Here is a 23,886-nt window from a genome sequence, read left to right as displayed (position 1 = left end):
GTTGTTACTCATTGTGTTTGCAATTAGTGGGTAATTAAAATTCAGAACAAATTGCAGATAGAATTCGAAGGAAGTTCCAGAGTATTGTTATATAAATGAGTTTACAATAAAATAGTCCTAGCCTTATGATAATAGATATGAAATGAAAGAAATGGTAATTTAGTAGTTTTATCTGGTATAGATTTTATTACTTCCAGGTGATGGGTAGAGAAGAGCAGATATCCCTCACAGAGCGCAGAGGACACTGTCAGGTACTGTTGAAACTGGGTGCTGAAAGTTAGGGAGTGAATGAGTAAATAGAGCACAAGCCTTCTAGTTTGGCCCAGTTAGGATCTATAGTTTGTTGGTGTTATGGACCAAATTGTATCCCCCGCTAAAATTTATAAGTTGAAGTCCTCCCAGTGTGACTGTGTTTGGAGATAAGCACTTCAAGGAGGTAATTAGGGTTAAGAAAGGTCATAAAGAAGGGGTCTTAATCCAATAGGACTGGTATACCCCAGTAAGAAGAGGAAGAGATACAAGATATTCTTTGTGCATGCCTAGAGGAAATGCCACTTGAGGACACAGTGAGAAGGCAGCCATCTGCAAGGTAGGAAGAGAGAGCTCAACAAAGCAAACCTGCTGAGATCCAGATCTTGGACTTCCAGTCCCTAAAGATAGGAAAATAAATCTGTATTGTTTAAGCCGCTTAATCAATGGTATTTTGTTATGGCAGCCTGAGCAGACTACTACAGTTGCTTAATCAAAATATTGATAAGGGCAGGGAATCCCAAATTATTTATATACCTTAAAAAATATTTATTGAGGGGCGCCTGGGTGACTCAGTGGGTTAAAGCCTCTGCCTTCAGCTCAGGTCATGATCCCAGGTCCTGGGATTGAGCCCCACATCAAGCTCTGCTTGGCTTCCTCCTCTCTCTTTGCCTGCCTCTCTGCCTGTTTGTGATCTTTGCCTGTCAAACAAATAAATAAAAAAATAAAATCTTTAAAAAATATATTTATTGAGATATAAATGGCATACAGTTAACTTCATGTATTTAAAGTGGACAATTTGAGAGGTGTCTCTTGACCTCAGGGTTGTGAGTTCAAGCTCCACATTGGGCATGAAGCCTACTTAAAAAAATAAAGTGGACAATTTGATAAATTTTGACTCATATACCTGCCCATAAAACAATCACAGTAATCAAGATAATGAACATATTTATCACCCTTGAAAGATTCTTCATTTCCTTAATGGTTATGGTCTGTTTTTCATAACCCCTCTTATTTTGTATGGTTTCTTTTACTCAGCATAATTATTTGGGATTCATCTGATATTTCATTCCTTTTTTTTGCCGAGTGGTATTCCATTATATATATTTGCTGCAATTTTTTTCAAATTAAAAAAATTTTTTTTAGCTTTATTGAGAAGTGTTGACATACTGTGTAAGTATAAAGTATATAATATGATTCTTTGATATATGTATATACTATAAAATGTTTGCCACAATAATGTTATTTAACATATCCATCACCTTATCTAGTTTTATAATTGTATGTGTTCAGAACTTTTAAAATCTACTCTCTTAGCAACTTTCAAATTTTATGGTATCAGGTCTTATGTCTAAGTCTAATCCATTTCAAGTTAATTTTTGTGAGTGGTATAATTTGGAGATCCAGTTTCATCCTTCAGCATATGAATATCAAGTTTTCCTAGTACCATTTATTGAAGATAATTTCCTTTCCCTATTGGGTATTCTTTGCTCTCTTGTCAAATATTAGATGACCATATATGCATGGGTTTATTTCTGAACTCTTGACTCTGTTCTATTGGTCTATGTGTTTGTTTTTATGCCAGTATCATACTGTTTTGGTTACTGTAGCTTTATAATACAGTTTTGAAATCAGGAAATATGCCTCCCACTTTGTTGTTATTTTTCAGCTTTGGTTATTTGGGTCTATTGTGGTTCTATATGAATCTTAGAAATGTTTTTATATTTCTGTAAAAAAAATGCCATCAGAATCTTGATAGGGATTGCATTGAATTTATAGATGGCTCTGGGTAGTACAGAGCTTTTAAATATTAATTCTTCAAATCCATGAACACAAGATTCCTTTCCATTTGTGTCTTCCTCAATTTCTTTCATTAATGACTTAGTTTTTGGTGTAAAGACCTTTTGCCTCCTTGGTTAAATTATTCTTAAATATTTTACTTTCTTTTTTAAAAAAGATTTTATTTATTCATTTGACAGAGAGAGAGACAGCAAGAGAGGGAACACAAGCAAGAGGAGTGGGAGAGGAAGAAGCAGGCTTCCTGCAGAGCTGGGAGCCCTCGATTCCAGGACCCTGGAGTCATGACCTGAGCCAAAATCAAGAGTCAGACACTCAACAAATTGAACCACCCAGTTGCCTCATCTTATCTTGTATTGTAAAAAATTTCATAGAATTAAAAACTGCCTTATTGGGGCGCCTGGGTGGCTCAGTGGATTAAAGCGTCTGCCTTTGGCTCAGGCCATGGTCCCAGGGTCCTGGGATCGAGCCCTGCATCGGGCTCTCTGCTCGGCGGGGAGCCTGCTTCCTCCTCTCTCTGCCTGCCTCTCTATCTCTGTGATCTATCTCTGTCAAATAAATAAATAAAATCTTTAAAAACAAAACAACAAAACTGCCTTATTTTTTTTAGTCCCAAGACTGGCTGTATCCCCACTCATTTTTTCCAGGTGCTCCACTAGATCTGCTGTACACATCTAAGATTTCCCCCAATAGTTTCACAAGTCTGACCATCTATCAGTTATCACTCCCTCCCTGCCATACCTCTTTTGCTCCTTTATTCTGCTCCTTATAGATCCTTCTGCTCTGATCCTCCTTTTTTAAAAAAAAATTTTTAAATTAAAATTTTATTTATTTAATTTATAAAGACTATTTATTTATTTGACAGAGAAAGAGACAGCGAGAAAGGGAATAAAAGCAGAGGGAATGGGAGAGGAGAAGCAGGCTTCCTGCAGAGTGGGGAGCCCTACTCGGGACTCAATCCCAAAACCCTGGGGTCATGACGTGAGCCAAAGGCAGACGCCTAAAAACTGAGCCACCAAAGTGCCCCTAAATTAAAAAACTTTTTAAAGATTTTATTTATTATTTGAGAGAGAGGGGGATCACAGGTAGAGGGGGAGGAGCAGAGTGAGAAGGAGAAGCAGACTCTCCACTGAGCAGGGAGCCCAATGCAGGGCTCAATCCCAGTACCCTGGGATCACCACCCCAGCCAAAGACAGATGCTCAATTGACTGAACCACCCAGCTGCCCCTAAGTTAAATTTTTAAAATTTGAAAATAGTTGACAGAATTCTGCCAACTGTTTGCTGCATCCCAAAAGTTTTGGTATTTTGTCTTTATTTTCATTTGTCTCAAAATATTTTTTATATCCCTTTAATTTCGTATTCATTGGATGTTCAGAAATGTGTTTAATTTCCATGTATTTGTGAATTTTCCAGTTTCCCCTCATTACTGTTTTCTAATTTCATTTTATTGTGGTTGGAAAAGATAATTGATATAATTTCTACCTTCTTTTCATTTGTTGAGACTTGTTTTGTGACCTAATATGATCTATCCTAGAAAATGTTCCAGGTGCCCTTGAGAAGAATGTGTTCTGCTGCTGTTGGATGGAATGTTCTATATGTGTCTGTTAGATCCATTTGGTCTGTAGCATTGTTCAAATCTGCTGTTCCCTTATTGATTCTCTGTCTGGATACTTTATCAATCGTTGAGAATGGAATATTAAAGTCTCCAAATATTACTGCCCTGTATTCTCTTTTTAGTTCTGGTAGTATTTGCTTTATATATTTATATAGTATATCTGATATTTATCTAAATAATTTCTAATATTTGTATCTAATTATTTACAACTGTTAGATCTTTTTGATGAATTGACCTCTTTATCATCACATACTGAGCTTTAAAACCATTAGAATAGTGCACAAAGACTGAAGTTTTACTATATGAAAATTTTACCCCCCAAATTTCAAGTAGGATGTCAGGGCAATCTTAGGATGGAGTGTGGATTACGACAACTGAATCTAGGTATTGACATAAATCCACTGAAGAGGCGTAAGAAAAAGGGAGATGACCTAAGTGATTTTGGAAAACTTTTGAGTGGATAGTTCCATTTGGGCTGCTATAACAGAATTCTAGGGACGGAGTGGCTTATAAACAGCATAAATTATTTCTCACAGTTCTGGGACTGAGAAGTCCAAAATCAAGGTACCAGTAGGTTTGGTGTCTGGCAAGGGTAATTTTCTGATTCACAGATGGCCGTTTTCTTAGTGTGTCCTCGAATGGTGGAAGCAGTGAAGGAACTCTCAGGTGTCTTAAGCAAAATAAAGGAACACACAAAGAAAGTCCCACACAAGGCAAAAAGCCCAGCACAAGCTGTGAGTATTCTTTCATTTCTTGGTAAGGCATGTTCTAGGCTAAGGCGGTATGTATGAAGGACTGCTTGCTTGAAACTGCCTTTCTCAGCAAGAGGCAATTAAGGTTAAATGAGGTCATAAGGGTAGGGCACTAATCCAATGAGACTGATATCCTTATAAGAGGAGGGGGGCATAGAGAAACAAGATGGGAGTGAAGCTGGAAGTGTTTTGGAGGACATGCTATCTAACCTTCCCTGTGGCTGACTATGTTCTGGATTGCTAGTCAGGCCAGGTGGTTTAAGGACTATGTCATACAGCACAAGGGGGTGTTGTGGCCCCCTGAGAAGGAGGACCAGCATGGAGAGCTGGAAGCATTCAAAGACAGGATATGAAGTAGCAGGAAAAGAAGCTCCTTTGCACTGCTCAGCAGAACTCCTGAGGCCTCCAGGTACTTGAGTTCTAGACCTGTGTTCCCACACACACACACACACACACACACAGTTCCTTAAAAAAAAAAAAAAAAAAAAAAAAGAAGGAAACAAAAGGTATATATCTCCAAGGCAATAAGAAAGCTCTTACAAGGAACTGAATCAGCTCGCACTTTGCTCTGGGACTTCTAACTTTCAGAACTGTGAGAAAATAAATTTCTGTTGTTTAAGCCCCCCCAGTCTACGGCATTTTATTATAGCAGCCTGAACAGACTCATACAGGCACCAAATTCCTCTTCCTTCTAGTCTCCTATCCTTGGCAACATCTTCTCATGGTTCATGGTGTTTTGGGAATAGAGTGTTTGATACCTAACCTGACAGCAGTCACTTATTTTGAACAATGGTTTAAGGGGGTTGGGGGCCCAAATTTTAGTCACTTGTTCAGAGGGTTCAGAAGCAAAGTAACTGAATCAGGAACTGACATGGGCTCAAAAGTGCTTGTGCCCCAAGTTTCTGCCATTAGAGATGGAGCCAGGTTGCTGGTAAGTACCCACCAAATTAACTACATCAGAAACTGGCTTAATTTGCTTTTTTGCTTATCTAACTCTCAGACCCATGCGTTGTTAGAGAAATAAAATTGAGTAAATTAGCATCAAAACTTTTTTGCAGATAGGTCAGAAAGGAACAGTTCCTTTGGTTTTGTATCATGACATACAAAACTTATGTCCTCATTTTTATCCAGCTTTCAAAGTCTGATTATCATAAATGTAGTATTCAGAAATTCCTTATGCCGTGTCATAACCTGAGGTAAGAAATTTAATGGAAGAGATTTGGGACACTGTGCTAGGGGACTTTTGTTATTTCATTTATTCCTAAGTGCAGATACTGTTGCCCCTTACAGTTGAGGAATTGAGCCCAGAGAAGTTACATCATTTGCCTAGGCTGGCACTGCTAGTATGAGGTAGAGCTGTGTGTCAGCCCCAGTCAGGCTAAGATCCAAATTGCGAATTTTTTGTATGATAGTATTTTTCACTGGGTGTGTGGTGACTTTGCAGAGCTATTTGAAGTGATACGCAGTTATCTAGTAGTGATAGGCAGGCCTCCCTGGTCCTGGTCACTCTTTTTTGTGGCCAAAATGACTGTATATAGGTAAGATGACTCAAATGCTTCAGGATTATGAGTGCCTGTGGGAGAAAGGGTTTATCAGGTCACTAATGTGATCCCAAACCATGACTTAGAAGTCAGCACTTCCTGTTTAAGTATTTGCAGCTTACCAGGCAGCCAAACTATAAAAGATAGGTGATGGGGTGTCTGGGAGATAGGACTGAGAGCACAAATTTATCATATGGGGATCATCTTCTAGCAGAGGCAACGGAAGTCACCTTTTATGAACAGGCCTTGGAAGGCTTTCTTCAGGAAGGAGAATGAAATGGTTACTCCAGAAGAGCAGCCGTTTTGTAGAAACTGCTTTTCTTCCATCCGTCGGGTCACCCATGCATGTAGTTCTCCCACGAAAACATCTGAATAAGCCCGTAGAGTCCATTGTGGTCAGTAAATGTAAAAATAATTAATGTTGGTTGCAATTTGTATTAATTCTTCTTCAACCTTGAGATAATAGTCTGGGGCAGGTCTGTTTTTAGAGTCTGTGTTTTGTTGGGATAAATTCCATTAACCCCACTGTGCACTGAAGAACACAGAGCAGCCCGCAATCCCTTCCGGCTTCCTGAGCAGGTCCTTTATCTGTCTTCCAAGGTCTCCTCTCAGTTTCTGAATTTCACATAGCTATAGACGTTCTACCGCTTAGAAGAACGTCCAAAATAGGATGACCCAGATTTGGGGGATGGGAGAACGTGTGCAGGCATTTTTGTCAGAAGACTTATGTACAGGGAGAGTAAGAGGAACGAGGCTGTTTTAAGAGCAAATAGAGTAAGCCGACTAATTCCAAGTCGGGAAAGACTGAAAGACTTGCCGTTCCAGAGCTCGTACGTGGCCAATCGTGTTTTTTTTTTTCTGGCAGAAGAAACAATACATTCCGCCACTGACAGGGAAGACGGCCCAAGTACGGGCTTCTCCAGTATGGTCACTTCGGCTGACATGAAAAAAAGCCTTGAAACAGACCGTCCCTGGGGAGCCCTCAGGTTCGAAGGCGAGAGAAGCCCGTCCCGAGCTGGCTAGAGCTCGGGCCACAGGGCTGCAGCTGTATGACGCCCTGCCGCGCAGAAGCAAAGCGGCCCTTTGCGCGAACAGCGCCCACTACGCTTGCCTCGCCTCGTGGCTCAGCGTTCCGCGCACGGCGCCCGCGGCTGTCAATCAGCATCCTCGGCCCGCCTCTCCTGGAGTTCAACCAATTGTAGCCGGGGGTCGGGGGTGAGGAGACGTAGCGGGGCCAGGAAGCAGGGACCAGGCAATCTGGAGCAGCCTCCCCAGATCCCGCGTTCCGAATGCCTAGCGGCCAGAGAGAGCACAGCGGACCGCAGGGCTCGGCGGTGAGTGCGGGACTCCGGCTTGTGCGCAGGCGCCGGGCTGGGTCCCTGCCGCTCGAGGGACCCAATGCCTGGCGCCTCGCGGGCGCCTCTAGTCTGAGAAGCCCCTTTCTCCGCACGCGCCGACCCCTGAGTACCGGCCTGGTGCAGAGGAGCTGCAGACTCGGGGGTCACGGCTGGGGGTTCTGGAGCGAGAAAGGGAAAGCTTCCGTCCTCGGCGGGGGCAGAATTGGAGCCTCCGGCTGCCGTAGCTTCGGACCTGAGTTGCCCGAGCCGCTGCGGCTCCCGCAGGAGGGGGCGGGGCTGACGCGAGCATCTCGGTGCTCAGTTTTCCGGACCTGCTGCAACGCGGGCCGGTGCAGCAGCTGAAGACCTCTTCCTAACCCGGTGCGGGGCACTTTGCGACGCCTGCCGCCTCCGCCCCATTGTCCCGTCTCACTGCTGCCCCGGGGCCCAGCAGCCACTTGCCTAGCGATGCTCTCACACTTTGGACTCTTCTGGCATTATTGAGCTGACGCTTTGGGACATCAGATTCAGGTCCTATGGGGAGAGAAGCGTGTGACTTTGCAAGGTGTGGTGTGGAAACCCGCGCCTGTCACCCGTCTCCGCTTGATTAAAGGCCATTAGGGTGGTGGTAAGTGGCATTCTCAGTCAGGATTTATACAAATTTCGTGTGTAATTGTCTGTAAAATTTTCCTTTCTTTTCATTATTCACTCTAAAGGAGGATTGCTGCCAGTTTCCTAAAGATGAAGAACTACACTGCTCAGTGGCCCTTCCCCTTCCTCAGTGTGGTTATCATTTGGAACATCAGGGTGTGCTTGAAGCTGGCGGGACTCCCAGACTCTGATCATTAATTGTCTGATTCCATGCAGTGGAGGTAGCAGCACGCTCCAAGATGTTTGGGTTCTGCTTTCCTCTGCCGGTACTTCGTCTCTTCTCTCCACAGTCTCTGGCCTGATAAAGTGCTGTTATTTGTTACTGAGAAGGGAAACGAAGGAATAGATCACTGCAGTGAGGTTGGCTGTCCCTGTTATCTCGGAATCGGATGGTCCTGAGGGGACAGTGTAAGTTACAATTCAGAGATCATTTTGGAAAGGCCTGACCCGCTGATAGAAATAACACCTCTGGCCACCTCATACTGGCGGTTCCCCTGTTTGGCAGTATACTAGAGTAGTCATTTGGAGACCTTTTTTTAAAAAACCTATTTCTTAGGCCCTGGTCCTACAGATTCCGATTCAGTTAGTTGAGTCTGGTCTAAGCATTGGCATGGTTAAAAGCTTACAGGATGATATTAATGTGCATACGAGTTTAAAGAACACAGCCTATCAATGTGCTTTATTTTTTTCTTACAGCACTTACTACTCTGTGACTTACTTAACTGATTTCTTCTAGTCTCCTCTCCAACTGCTCCCCTTCCCCATGAAAACATGGGGTGCTGCTTTGGAAGAAGGGCAGGGGAAGGCCTGGGTGGTGAGTCAGCACTTTGGGTGTGTGAGGTGGGGATAAATGAAAGAGAAATGGAATCAGGTGAAACAAGTCCTGCAGACTTCTGCTGTGCTTCCTCTTTGTCAAAGGTTGACCTTACTTGGTGACCAGTCATTGTCATATTCATGGATATGGCTCCAGTTCTTTCTCTGGATCCTGGCCTGTTAAGTTTCAGGGTCTTACCCAGCACCCTGTGAAATATAGGTGCTCTTTGTACTTATTGAAGTATGGTTAACATACAATATTATATCAGTTTCAGGTGCTCACCATAGTGGTTTGACATTTATATACATTATGAAACGATCACCACAAGCAACGTAGTTATTGTCTGTCATCATATGGAATTATTACCATATTATTCACTGTGTTCTCTATATTACATTTGCATCCCCATGACTTATTTATTTGGTAACTGGAAGTTTGTACCTCTTAATCCTCCTCATCTATTTTGCACCCCACCACGTCCCTCCCCTCTGGCAACCATTGTTTTTTTCTCTGTGTTTATGAGTTATACAGCTGCAATTTGGAAAGTTTGATATATACATTTTTTAGAGGGGAGAGGGGCAGACGGAGAGGGAGAGAGAGAGAGAGAAAGGAAGAATCTCGATCTCAACCCTGAGATCATGACCTGAGCTGAAATCAAGAGTTGGATGTTTAACTCACTGAATCACGCAGGTGCCCCTGACCTAGAAATATTTAAGTTCGAGTATATTCCATGTAGATCTGTGATTTGTCTTCTGTGTAGGGGGTCCACGTATTTTGAAGTAAAATTCTATATACTTTATCTGACAAGTACAATTATATTTATGTGGGTAGCAGTTCAGGGTATATAGAATGGGGACTGTCCCAGAAACTGGATGTGTAGTTATCCTATAATAACTTATCTTTGTGAAATGGTTGTCTAATTCCCTAGGGGATGGGTTTGCTGCCTAATTTTCTTTTTAGTACTGAACTATCTCATTGATGTTACTGACAGTTTTAATTCCAAGTGATATAAACAGTCACTCTGTAATTCTCTTATGAGATGGGGTAGGAAGTCACATACGTAGTGGCAGTCTAGGGTTTTTGTGACAGGCCATTAAGAAGTTAGATTGGCTGGAAGTAGTCTTAATCACCTTTGGCAGAAGAGACCCAATAGACCATGCATTTTACTTTTTGCTTGTCCTTCAAACATAAATATGAGGCATGACTAAGTGATGGACTGATACATTAGGAGGATTTGAAAACAAGACCGCTCAAATGTAAATTCCTCCTGAATTAATCATAACTTTTGGATCTGTCTAGATACCTCTTACTTTCTATAGTGGTAGGATGGGTTGTTGAAGTACATAATTATTCTAGTCTAAGAAAAGTAACATATGGAGGTTTTATCTTTGATTTATATTTTTTCAGTTATTTTGCTAATTATAAAATTTGACCTTCAGCTCAGATCTGGGAGTAACTTGCCATGTTTAAGTTTATATCTATCTATCTATCTATCTATCTATATCTATCTATCTATCTATCTTCATCTATAAATAGCCAGTTACTATTTTTTATTAGTAGTAAAGGAAATGTTTCTCCTACTTTGTTATACTGAAATCTCTGTGCATCGCGGGATAAAACTATACTCTTGATTTCAAATGTTTTCCTTAATTTTGGTATCTTTAACCTGGATATCATGTGTGTAATCTTGTTGCAGCAGGAAGAATGGTATAAAAGTGAGGAAACATCAACCGGTGCTTTGAATGTGGCAAGAAAAGAATCAGCGCTGTCATGATTGTTTGAATTCAGGACTTTACACTGAAAGGAAAGTTAGATGTAAGCTCTAATCTCTTCTTGGGAACTGGAAATTTTTTTAAAAAAGGTAAATAACATTCAGTAATAAATTTTTATTTTTGGCTGGTCTAGGAAACTTTTCCTTAGAGTCATTCTGTCTAGCACTTTTGTTTTTATTCAATTCTAAGGCAGTTTGAGATACTGAATGATATTGTCCTGCTGTCTTTTTAAGATAAGTTTCTTGATGTAATGCGTAGGTTTTTTATTTGTAGGAAAACAGTAGAGAACGATTAGAGATTTCTTCTTTCACTTTGAAATTTTTCATTTTATTATTTATTTATTTTGTAATAGATTTTCTTTATTTATTTAACAGAGAGAGGGATCACAAGTAGGCAGAGAGGCAGGCAGAGAAAGAGGGAAGCAGGCTCCCTGCTGAGCAGAGAGCCTGATGTGGGGCTCGATCCCAGGACCCTGAGATCATGACCTGAGCCGAAGGCAGACGCTTAATCCACTGAGCCACCCAGGTGCCCCGAAATTTTTCATTTTAAATTCAGTTGTTTTTCTGTATTTGGTTTAATGCTGTATTTCTTCTTATGGCTTGTTGTTAATTATTACTTTTAGAAACCTGCTTTTTTTTTTCTATTTGTACTATTTTTACTTTTATTTCCTGGTGAAAACTTAGGACACAAAGATAAAGATAAAGGAGAAAAAAAACTGTGCAGAGGTAACAACTATGAACATTTTCATATATGTCTTTTCAGAGAGAGGTCTACGTGTCCCTTAGACCACATCTACTTAGATATACAGATGGGTCTAGAAGTCAGGTCTTGCATGCCCCTCCAGTAACAACTTTCAGTAGAAGTCCTTGGCCATGAGGGGTTTCTTGCACATTTGCTTTGCTACCTATGTCCCTGTGGTCCCCGTAGTTCTGGAGTCTGCTGCCCTTGCCATCCTTCTGCACCCCCGACCGCAGCTGCACTGCTGCCTCCTGGCTCTGAATAACACTAACCTTCTCGAAGCTGCTGGTTTTTCTGTAGTACACAGACAGTGCTTACTGTGGTGCTGCTGAATCTCCATGGAGTATTGTCTTTGGTCTTCTCCCTCTCTGGGCATGAGGGAAGCCTATGATATTTATGGCCAACTCCTGCTCTTCTACAGAAGAGCAGTTGGGCCCTGATGACAGAGTCATTTCTTCTTGTTCATAGTTATTTCTTTCTAGGATTTATAGGCACTTTGGGGTGAGTGGGTGCTTGGGTGTTAGGGGTGGGGTTTAGGGGTCATCAAATGGGGTCTTGCAAAGTGCTTGGTATCCCTGTATAGGGAGCCTGCAGAGGGATAAATATTCGTAATTTAGGAGAGGAAATACCTTTTGTCTGATATAAGTGTAAGCTTTTCCGTGGGAGTTTCTGGCACTTAGTATAGTGTATGCTGCAAAGTAGGCTTCCATAATTTTTTGTTCTGTGGATTGTTGCAACAATATATATCATGTAAGGGGGAGGTACTGTGAGTGAATCCAAGAAATATGATACATTGTTTTTACTAAGTTGCTTTTTCTCTGATGCATGGTTTCTGTGTTTTTTTTTTTTCTTTTGTTGTTTTGTTTTTAAGATTTTACCTATTTGACAGAGAGAAAGAGACAGACAGAGAGCACAAATAGGGGGAGCAACAGAGGGAGAAGGAGAAGCAGGCTCACCACTGAGCAAGAATCCCCAACACACGGTTCAATCCCAGGACCCTGGGATCAAGATCTGAGCTGAAGGCAGTCACTTAACTGACTGAGCCACCCAGTTGTCCCTTTTTTGTTTGTTTGTTTTTATAAGATTTTATTTATCTGAGAGAGAGAGCTCGCTGGGGGAAGGGGCAGAGGGAGAGGAAGAGGGTCAAGCAGACTCCATGTTCATCACAGAGCCCTGCTCTGGGGCTCAGTCTCATAATCCCGAGATCACCACCTGAGCTGAAGCCAAGAGTTGAAGCTTAACCAACTGAGCCACCCAGTTGCCCTGGTTTCTGTTTTTTTTTTTTTTTTTTTTAATTTTAAAATTTAAATTTTTTAAATATTTATTTATTTGAGAGAGAGAGAGAGAAGATAGAGACAGAGAGCTGTGGAGGGGGAACAGAGGGAGAGGGAGAAGCAGATTCTACCCTAAGGGTGGAGTCTGATGTGGGACTCGATCTCATGACCCTGAGATCACAACCTGAACTGAAATCATGAGTCGGACGCTCAATGGACTGAGCCACCCAGGTGCCCCTCTGTTTTTTTTTTTTTTTTAAAATCATGATTGGTATAGTCTAGTTGGAGGAACAGGAAGTACATACAAATACAGAGGAGTGAAAATGCTGAGATGTGAAGTGAGAAGAAAGTGCTGTGGGACTTCTGAGGATGGAGATCAAGTTAGAATAGCTCAGTTCTATCTCCTTTATGAGGCAGAGATGAGGAGGAGTTGTGTTCCTTGTGGCATGGGAATGGACTGGTCAGGTGGAGTGAAAGAGAGAGGGAGTAGGGCGGCTTGCCAGGTCCAGTACAACGTTGCGATGCAGTCGAGGTATTCAGAGATCCTCTGTGCCATAGTTATGCACCCTTTCACCATGACTTCTCCACCTTGCCCTCTATGGAGAGCCTAGCTAGAAACAAAATACTAGTATTTTTTTCTGTTTATCTATACCAAAATAAAAATTGGGGAGAGCATTTTGAATTCATTATGCGAGAACAGGTAGGAGTGGCAGGCTCTGAAGTCCTCTGCCTCTAGCAGTTATGATGAGGGAGCTGGGTCTCCTCTTACTTGTCAGGCTTAGCTTTTCTTTCCTCTATCTTCAGGATTAGTGTCTTCCCTCCTGGGCCCTGTTAATCTGCTGAGGGAACATCCTCCCTCAGGAGCTGGACATCTGAAGGGTATTTCATGTCTTCTGCTGTGCAGGGGGACAGCACTCCTTGTTTTCTAGAGGGGGTGGGGATAGTTTGCACAGTCTCACAGAACTCCTCATAAAATCAGCAGGTTTCCTTTTAATGCTCATCAAATATGATCACTTTAGGGGTGTTATGTAACTTGAGCTATAAGGGAAGGGGAATGATTTTATCTACTTAGACCTCTAGAAATTTAACAGTGACTTTAATTTTCTAATTCCTAAAGGTTTGAAGATATTCTTCTTTGCCTTCTTCAAAGTTAAAACCTAAAATTTGCAGGACAAATATCACTGTATTTGTATGGAACTCTGGGATTGGGTTTGAGCAAATTGAATGCGCAACAGATCTTACTGTGCTGTGGCTCTTTGCTTTCCCCTCATGACTTTGGGCCTTTGAGAGGGTTCAGGAAGAGGAAGTGTGGCACCTTTCCTCTTACCACACACTTGGCTGTTGGAGTTGGTGATCTGTATTCTCATCTTCCCTGTTTGAAGGACTCCTCTGAAGAAAAGTGTGCTTCTTAAGTCAACCCTAGCCTCTCCTCCATACAAAGAGCTCTTAATGATACTAGCGGAAAACAAATTCAACTAAAAGCTCGTCTGCAGATCAGAAGAACGAAGACATGGAGTTTTGAGGAGTGAAGGTAGCATGGCGTCGGCCATGGGTGATCAAGACACAGACAGACAATGTGGCTCAATTTCTTCAAACTACGGCTTTTCTGCTGTCTGCTTGCTGTGCTGATGGTGGTGGTGCTGGTCGTCAATGTTACTCAGGTAGAGGTGAGTACTTTTTATGAGTACTTCATAAGCTCCTTTATAACTAAAGGAACCAAATCTAAGGATTTGGGGCTAACTAGCCTAGGAAATGCTGGTCATCAGAAAACTTATCCTGGTCATAGCTCTTGTTTTCATTTATTCAGTAAGTGTTGGAGTACCTTCAGTGGTTATATACTGTGCTGGTCACAGAGGGTACAGTGGTGAAGTTGACAGACATGATTTCTTTGCTTATAGAGCTCATATTCTAAATGTGCATAGGAGAAAATAATAATCATAGTCGTATAGTAATAATAAGTGATTATTAGGAATTGTGAAGAATGCAGTCAAGAAAGGAAAGCAGACTACTCTATAGTTGTTAGGGGGTTGAAAGAGGGTTTTTTCAAGGAGGGGACCTTTTATTTTATTTATTTATTTATAAAATTTATTTACTTGACAGAGATCACAAGTAGGCAGAGAGGCAGGAGAAAGCAGGCTCCCTGCTGAGCAGAGAGCCCGATGCGGGGTTCATCCCCAGGACCCTGGGCTCATGACCTGAGCCAAAGGCAGAGGCTCTAACTCACTGAACCACCATGGTACCCCAAGGAGGGGATCTTTTAGCTGACTGCTGGCCAAAAACTGAAGGAAAACTCAGAGGAGGGAGTTGATGAATCTGTCCTAGAGACTACAGAATGCATACAAGGGCAGGACTGTGTCCTACTGACCCCTTCCAGTGCCTGGCACTAGAAATGAACTTAGTATGCCCCTCTCCCCCGCTTTGCCACTCATAAGTCACTGAAATTTATGGAGTGATTCTAGATAAAATGATGCTGCTCTTTTACTTTTTTTGGCCTGTGAAGCTTCTCAGGTTGCATGTCCATCTTAATTACAGTGTTTCTCTGCTTATTGGCTTTTGCTATAGGTGGAATGTCTGTGTCCCCAAGCATTCTGACTCTCTGAGAGCTCTGATTACTGTTGTCTTTCATGCTTTCAGGTTTTTCCTTCAGCCTCCATAGTTTTCCCCATGCACTTTGGCCCTCCAGTACTCTGCTGAGTACCCGAGAGGGACCCTCTGCAGATCCCCTGAGTTCTCTCTGCATCTCTCCTCCTGCCACTTTGTCTTTTGGATTCACTTTGGTCTTTTAAGACTTGGCCACGTCCCTTCAACTTGAGTAGTTGACCAGGCTCTACCCAGGATCCCCTCCCAATGCTGCAGCCTGGAAATGCTTTCAAGGCTGTAAGCAAAGGATCACCCATGTTTTCCATCTTTCAGGCATCATTGTCCTTTGTTGTCTAATGTTCAGGGTCTGGAAAATCATTGCTGCTTATATATACATATATATATATATATATATATATATTTTTTTTTTTAAAGTTGTTTCAGATGGAAGGGTAATTCTCACTGTTTCATTATCTTGGCTAGAAGTGGAAGTCTGAGGGCTTTGAATTTGAGGGTAAAGTGATCATTGAGAAGCTGCAGAGGAGAAGGATTAATGGACCAAGGAGAGGAGATAATGTGATCTAGAGCACAAATGGAGCATAAAACTTTATGTAGGTTGAGAGACATCATATATTGTGGGTGTTCTTGTTATCATTTTAATATTGATTACGTAGAAGTTGCTGTGCTCCTTCCTCTGACCTACGAAGGAAAAATATCATGATGGTTGGCAACGTAGATGCATTTGCTGCTGGAGGGAAGGATCTTGAAGCAGTTCTTGCCTGTAGAGGAGGTGGAGTTTGGAAGGCGGGGTACTCGTTGGAGGCTTGTGTGCAGGGGCTAGGAAGAACAGAGTTGGGAGATGGAGCTGAGCCTGCAGGATGATAGACGGGCAGTAACTTTCAAGACCAGGGGTGTGCATCGCACTCTTCTTCATTGGTTTTGTGAGTGTGTGTGTGTGTATGTATGTGTGTGTTACCACATTAAATGGCGTGGGTATACAAATAGAAAAAAGAAACTTGTGTGGGTCTAGGTTGAGTGAGGAGGCAGGAAAAGGGAGAAAGAGAGACTTGAGAAGGTAGGCCAGAGTCCCACATCATTGATGTTATTGCAGGAAGGATTGTGAGAAAATTCCCCTAGTACTCCTGCTTTAGCTCTTGAGAACTTGTGAGCTGAAAGCCAACTAAGAGCTCTAATTATCTGCACCAAGACTATCTCAGCAATAAGGGAGAAAGGAGATAGAGGGCAGTGATAAACAATTAAGACAATTCTGACATTGACAATAACAAATAGTTCTTTTGATAGAGTGCAGTAAAACATTTTCCCTGTCTAAAGAGGTCATCTTGTCCAAGTTGAGAATATTGCCATGACTTTTGAACTGTTCAATTTATTACTGTGATGAAAATTGGTAAAGAAGATTAGGGTAGGGGATGGAGAGCAGGAAATGCTCTGCACGCATCCACCAGAAACTTGCAGCAACCTCTCCTGGATTTTCATAGGCCAGGATTGGCTTTAACCCACTGAGCCACCCATGCACCCCGAGACTATGTTATATTAATTTCAAATGAACAATACAGTGATTCACCAATTTTATATATTATTCATTGCTCATCCCAATATATGTACTCTTAATCCCCTTCACCTATTTTATCCATCCCCCTACCAGCTTCCTTCTGGCTATCACCAGTTTGTCCTTTATATTTAAAAGTCTGTTTTTTTCATTTGTCTTTTTCTTTCTTTCTTTGTTTTTTTCTTGTATATCACATATGAGTGAAATCATATGGTATTATGTCTTTGTCTAACTTCACTTAGCATTATACTCTCTAGGTCCATACAGGTTGTTGCAAATGGCAAGATTATGGCTGAGTGATATTCCATTGTATGTATATATACACCACATCTTCTTTGTCCATTCTTCTGTGGATGGACACTTGGACTGCTTCCATATCTTGGCTATTGTAAATAATGCTGCAGTAAATAGAGGGGGACATATATCTTTTTGAATTAGTGTTTTTATTTTCTTTAGGTAAGTATCCATTATGTAGTTACTAGATCATTTGGTAATTCTATTTTTAAATTTTTTTAAAAAGATCCTATTTTATTTATTTGTCAAAGAGAGAGAGAGAGCACAAGCAAGCAGAGCGGCAGGCAGAGGGAGAAGCAGGCTCCCTGCTGAGCAGGGAGCGGGATGCGGAACTTAATCCCAGAACCCTGGGATCATGATCTGAGCTGAAGGCAGGCGCTTAACTGACCGAGCCACCCAGGCATCCAGTACTTCTGTTTTTAACTTTTTGAGGAAACCTCCGTACTGTTTTCCACAGTGGCTGCACAAGTTTGCATTCCTACTAACAGTGCATGAGGTTCCTTCTTCTCCACATCTTTGCCTTCTGTTGTTGTTTCTTACGTTGTTGATTTTAGCCATTCTAACAGGTTTGAGGAGATAACTCATTGTGGTTTTGATTTGCATTTCCCTGATGACGAGAGATGTTGAGCATCTTTTCACGTGTCTCCTGGCCAGCAGGATGTCTTTGGAAAATGTCTGTTCATGTCTTCTGGCCATTTTAAATTGGATTGTTTGCTTTTATTTTATTATTATTATTATTTTTTGGTGTTGAGTTATAGAAGTTCTTTATGTATTTTGGATAGTAATTCTTTATGGATATGTCATTTGCAAATACCTTCTCCCATTGCGTAGGTTGTCTTTTTGTTTTATTGATTATTTCCTTTGCTATGAAGAATTGTTTTATTTTAACGTAGTCCTAATAATTTATCATTGCTTTTTTTTCCCTTGCCTGAGGAAATATATCTAGAAGAATGCTGCTATGGCCAGTGTCAGAGAAATTACTGTCTGTGCTCTCTTCTAGGATTTTTTATGGTTTCAGGTTTCCTATTTAGGTCTTTAATCCATTTTGAGTTTGTTTTTCTGTATGGTGTAAGAACATGATCCATTTTAATTCTTTTACATGTAACTGTCTAGTTTTTCCAATACCATTTGTTAAATAGACTGTCTTTTTCCCATTGCGCATTCTTGGCTTTTTTGTCAAAGATTAATTGACCAAATGATCGTGAGTTTATTTCTGGGCTCTTTATTCTGTTCTGTTGATCTATGTGTCTGTTTTTGTGCTAGTACCATACTGTTCTCCTTACTACAGTTTGTAGTATATCTTGAAATCTGGGATTCTGATAGCTCCAGTTGTTTTTTTTTTTTTTTTTTTTTTATTTGACAGAGAAGGGAAAGAGAATGAGCGGGTCAGGATGGGTGCAGAGAGAGAGAGAGAAGCAAATTCCCCACTGAGCAGGGAGCTCGATGTCACGGGGCTCCATCCCAGGACCCTAGGGTCATGACCTGAGACAAAGGCAGATGCCTAACTGACGAAGTCACTCAGGTGTCCTGTGATACCTCCAGTCTTGTTCTTTTTCAAGACTGCTTTGGCTATTTGGAATCTTTTATGCTTCCATACAATTTTAGGATTATTTGTTATAGTTTTGTCAAAAATGCTATTGGTATTTCATAAGGATTACAGTAAATTTGTGGATTGCTTTGGGTAGTATGGACATTTTAACAGTATTAGTTCTCCCAGTCCATGAGCATGGAATATCTTTCCATGTGTTTATGTCATCTTTAATTTTTTTTATCGTGTTTTGTAGTTTTCAAATTACAGGTCTTTCACACCTCCTTGGATAAGTTTATTCCTAAATATTTTATTGTTTTTGGTGCAATTGTAAATGGGATTGTTTTCTTAATTTCCCTTTTTTTGCTGCTTTATTGTTAGTATATAGACATCCAAAGGATTTCTGTATATTGATTTTGTATCCTGAAATTGGTTGATCTTGAATAGCTGGGATGGCTACCCAAGGAACAAGAGTAAGAGTAGGAAAGGAAGAGAGGAAAAGGGTAGGAAGGAGAAGGGGGTATGTCAGGAGCACGCATGGTTTGGTCCTTAATGGTTTGTTATATCCTTACAACAACTGAAAAAGAGAAGGAGGATGGAATGTTTCCTTTAAAAAAATTTTTTTTAAAGATGTTATTTATTTATTTGACAGAGAGAGAGAGAGTGAGAAAGAGACAGCGAGAGAGGGAACACAAGCAGGGGAAGTGGGAGAGGGAGAAACAGGCTTCCAGCCAAGCAGGGATCCAGATGCAGGGCTCGATCCAAGGAGGCTGGGATCATGACATGAGCTGAAGGCAGACACCCAACGACTGAGCCGCCCAAGCGCCCTGGATGCAGTATTTCCCAATAGGCAATCAGTAGATAAGGGAAAATTTTCTTTTCTTTCTTTTTATTGAGATAGATGACATATAACATGTAGGTTTAAGGTATGCAGTGTGTTGATAGGCTATTTATATATTGCAATATGATTATCACCATAGGATTTTATAATATCAGATCTTATAACATAGTCTTTAATCTATTTTGAGTGGTATAAGAAAGGGTCTAGTCATTTGTCTGCTTGTTGTCCAGTTTTTCCAACACCACTTATTGAAGAGACTATGCTTTTGAGTACTATGCCATTGAGTATTTGTGTCTCCCTTATCAAATATTAGTTGATTCTAGGGGTGCCTGGCTGGCTTACTTGTTCTTGATCTTGGGGTCATGAGTTTCAGCCCCACATTGGGCATAGTAATTGCTTAAAAAAATTAGGTGATTGTGTATGTAGGGCTTTATTTTGGGGTCTTAATTCTATTCTGTATTTGTGCCAGTACTGTACTGTTTTGATTACTATAATTTTGTAGTGTAGTTTGAAAACAAGAAGTATGATACCTTTAGTTTTGTTCTTGTTTCTTAGGATTGCTCTGGTTATTCAGGGTCTTTTACAAATTTTGTTTTCCCTGTTTTTTTTTTTTTTTTAATTAAAAATGTCACTGGAATTTTGATAGGGATTACTTTATAAATATCTGTTAGGTCCATTTGATATAATGCATGTATGGTCCAAATCCAGTAGTTCCTTGTTGATTTTCTGTCTGGATGATCTGTCCATTGCTGACAGTGGAGTATTGAAGTCCCCTACTATTCTTTTATTGTTGTCTATTTCTCCCTTCAGTTCTGTTAGTATTTAATATATATGTTAATATATTTAGGTGTTCTGTTGTTGGGTTGGTATATATTTATGATTGTTACATCCTCTTGATGAATTGACCTCTTTATCATTCTATAATGACCTTTTTTGTCACTTGTTACTGTTCTTGGCTTAAAGTTTATTTTGTTTCATATAAGCATAACCAACCTCTCTTTCTTTTGGTTTTTACTTGTTTGGGATATCTTTTGTCATCTCTTTGCTTTCAGCCTGTGTGTGTCCTTAAATCTGAAGTTACCTTTAGTCCACCTATTTTTTTTTTGGGGGGGGGGTCCTTTAAAAAAAAATCCATTCAGCTATTATTTGCCTTTTTCTTGGTGAATTCAATCCACTTATATTTAGAGTTATTTGTTGATATATAAGGACTTAGTAATGCCATCTTATTAATTGCTTTCTGATTGTTTTATATTTTCATAGTTTCTTTTTCCCTCCGTTTATGCCTTTTATAAAGTGGTGTTTGTCTGTAGTGGTATGCTCTGTTTTTCCTTTCTTTCTCTTTTGAATCTGTTCTGTTTTTGCATTGTGGTTACCATGGGATTTATATAAAATATCTTATAGATAAAGCTGTCCCTTTTAACCCTATAACAACTTAACTTCAGTAGCATACAAAGCTCTATCTACCCTTTTACTGATGTGGGACTTGATCCCAGGGTCCTGGGATCATGACCTGAGATGCAGATGCTCAATGAAGGCAGATGCCCAACTGACTGAGCCACTTAGGCATCCCTACAATTACAGTTTTCTAAATCTGACTGTATGTTTCTCTTTACTGTTCTGTAGAATACTTTCATATATTCTCATGTCACCAATTAGTTTCTTCATTCATTCAGTTTGAAGAACTCTTTTCAGCATTTTTGCAAGGCAGATCTAGTGGTGATACACGTTCTCAGCTTTTGTTTGTCTGAGACAGTCTTCATTTCTCCTTCATATTTGAAGCTAAATTTGCCAGACTCAGTGTTTTTGGTCGACACTTTCTTTTAACACTGAATATGTCATTTCACTTTTCCTGGCACCGAGTTCTGCTGAGAAACTTGCTGATAGCCAAATGGGTGTTCCTTTCAGATTACAGTCTTTTTTTCTGGCTGCTTTTAGGATTCTCTGTGTTTGTTTTTGACAATGTTATTATATTTTGTCTTGAAGAAGGTTTTTCTGCATTGAGATAATTGGGTGATCTATTAGCTTTGTGAACTTGGTCATCCAGCTGTATCCCCAGGTTTGGAAAGTTGACAGCTTTTATCTTTTTATTTTTTAATATTTATTTTTTTATTTTTTGGGAAGATTTTATTTATTTATTTGACAGACGGAGATCACAAGTAGGTAGAGAGGCAGGCAGAGGAGGAAGCAGGCTTCCTGCTGAGCAGAGAGCCCAATGTGGGGCTCCATCCCAGGTCCCCAGGATCATGAACTGAGCGAAGGCAGAGGCTTTGACCCACTGAACCACCCAGGCGCTCCCTGTCTTGTCTTTTTAAATAAACTTTCTGGCTCTCTGTTCTTTCTCAAATCCTGATTATTCTAATAGTTGTACATTTAATGTTATCCTGTAGATCATATAGGCATTCTGTGTTCTTTTTCATTCTCTTTTTCTTGTTCATTTCTGATCAGGTTATTTCAGAGTTTTTGTTTTCCAGCTCACTTATTATGTCTTCCATTTGATCTCCTCTGCATAGAGATGCTCTCTATGGCATTTTTCATTGCATTCATTGCATTTCTGTTTACCTCTTTTTTATGATTTCTCTCTCTTTGTAGATTTCTCATTTTGCTGATGTACTTGGTTGAATTGTTGAGTTTCCTTAACCAGCTATTTTGAATTCTTTATCAGGTAGCTTGTTAAATTCTGTGCCTTTGAGTTAGGTTATTGGAAGATTATTGTTATCTTTTGGTGATGATGTGTTTCCTGGATTTTTCATGTTCTTTTAGGTTTGCATTGCTCTTTTGGAGACAGATACTACCTCAAATCTTTGCTAGTTACCTTCAAATGGGGTAGACTGTTCGTCCTGTAGTATCTGGGGTTTTCTTCTCCTTATGTGGCTATGTCTTCACCACATTTTCGCTTCTTCATGTGACACAATTCTTAAGCTCTTATCTCTTCTCTGAGTCTTATAAACCACCAGGCTAGCTGTTGTTAACTTCTTTTGTTTTCTAGAAAGTGGCACTATAACTCAAGTTTCTGGTTTCTTCTTTGCTGATAGATATTAGTCTGTTTTTCTGATAGCACTCATTTATCAGACTTACACTTGCCACCTTACCTGGGAAGTGTATGCCAGGAGCTGTTGCAGAGTCAGAGAAGGTGTGAGTTTAGTACTCAGGGTGTTGGGCTGCTCGTGGGCTCGGTGGGGAGATTGTCAGGTGAGGTTCTCCCATAGGCTTATGGACCACCTTCCTGCTAAAGTTTTGAGCACAGTCAGCAGGAACTGCATCCCTTCAATGCCCTTTGATATTCTCATTTGCCTTTTTCCTGATCTTCTCCCTCCCACCAGTCGTGGAGGTCTAGCCTCAGTACTCTGGGTGCTGCCAGAGAGTAATGGGTTTCCCCACTGGCATCTCACTCAACAGGGATGGCTGGGCATTAACTCCCACTCTCCTTTTCCTGCTTGGGAGAGGGTGCTGTGAGAGTTCATCTGCACTGTGTTGTGTTGGGGAGGGATTGCACCAGCAGAGTTTCTGATTACCACTCCATGACACCACCAGGGGCATGCTGGAATCTCCTGCTCTAGGGAAAGCTGGATTTCCATCCATTCTTTTTTATTCATTGGGATCTGAAGATTTTTCCTGACTGTGGCCATAAGGGGTTGGGGTAGGTTCACTGGCTCTTCTGCAGCCTATGCTGAGTCTGTCTGCCTATTACCGGATGCACATGTGGGTGAGGCGCCTCAGTCTCTTGGCATCTGGTGCTTTTCCCACAACTCCCACAAAGGCCCCTTTGTTTGTGGACAGATGCCTGTTGAGTTGTTGAAAGGGGAACAGAAAAGGAATGCCTTAGGCTGTTACATGCTGATGTCAATTCTGGTAAGACAAAATTTTCAGTCATTTTTGTTCCCTCTATTACTTTTTTTTTTTTTAAGGATTTTATTTATTTGAGAGAGAGAGAGAGAGCGTGCGCACGACCAGGGTGGGGGCAGAGGGAGAAGCAGACTCTCTGCTAAGCAGGGAGCCCCATGCGGGGGATATTTCCTGGGATTCCAGGATCATGACCTGAGCCAAAGGCAGATGCTTAATCAACTGAGCCATGCAGGCACCCCAAAAGACTATTTTAAAAAAGATCTTTTGTTTTTAAGTGATCTCTACACGTGACATGGGGCTCAAACTCACAACCCTGATATCAAGAGTTGCATGCTCTATACCAGCTGAACCAGCCAGATGCCCCAAAGAATTTTTTAGAAAAGTTTTACGTTTAAAGTGAAATTTTGGGGTACCTGACTGGCTCAGTGGGTTAAAGCCTCTGCCTTTGGCTCAGGTCATGATCCCAGGGTCCTGGGATCGAGCCCTGCGTTGGGCTCTCTGCTTGGTGGGGAGCCTGCTTCCCCCTTCTCTCTGCCTGCCTCTCTACCTACTTGTGATCTCTCTCTGTCAAATAAATAAATAATCTTTAAAAAAAAAAAAAAAAGAAAAAGTGCTCCATATCACTCGGCATCAGGGAAATACAAATCAAAACCACAATGAGGTATCACCTCACACCAGTTAGAATGGCTAAA

General features: G+C 41.0%; 1 protein-coding gene and 1 pseudogene across 7 annotated transcripts in view; both read left to right on the top strand.

Moving 5' to 3' along the window:
* The first annotated feature begins 4,580 nt into the window (after positions 1–4,580).
* Positions 4,581–4,814, top strand: LOC132010224 (protein PET100 homolog, mitochondrial-like; annotated as a pseudogene).
* A 2,270-nt stretch (positions 4,815–7,084) lies between these two features.
* NXPE3 (neurexophilin and PC-esterase domain family member 3) overlaps positions 7,085–23,886 on the top strand; it is a 48,256-nt gene continuing 31,454 nt past the window's right edge. The window contains exons 1-4 of one of the 7 annotated variants that reach the window (XM_059392049.1): positions 7,085–7,920; positions 10,454–10,618; positions 10,904–11,054; positions 13,924–14,208. In XM_059392049.1, the coding sequence (XP_059248032.1) occupies positions 14,116–14,208 (93 nt within the window). In that variant the 5' untranslated portion in view covers positions 7,085–7,920; positions 10,454–10,618; positions 10,904–11,054; positions 13,924–14,115. Of the gene's footprint in view, positions 7,921–8,233; positions 8,352–10,453; positions 10,619–10,903; positions 11,055–13,658; positions 14,209–23,886 lie in introns of all 7 variants that reach the window. The other 6 variants (XM_059392047.1, XM_059392052.1, XM_059392051.1 and 3 more) reach the window with 6 other exon arrangements.

The sequence above is a fragment of the Mustela nigripes genome, chromosome 2 (genome assembly GCF_022355385.1).
Source record: "Mustela nigripes isolate SB6536 chromosome 2, MUSNIG.SB6536, whole genome shotgun sequence".
NCBI lineage: Eukaryota > Metazoa > Chordata > Mammalia > Carnivora > Mustelidae > Mustela > Mustela nigripes.
The sequence above is the reverse complement of the archived record's forward strand: the minus strand, read 5'-3'. Positions and strand labels throughout refer to the sequence as shown.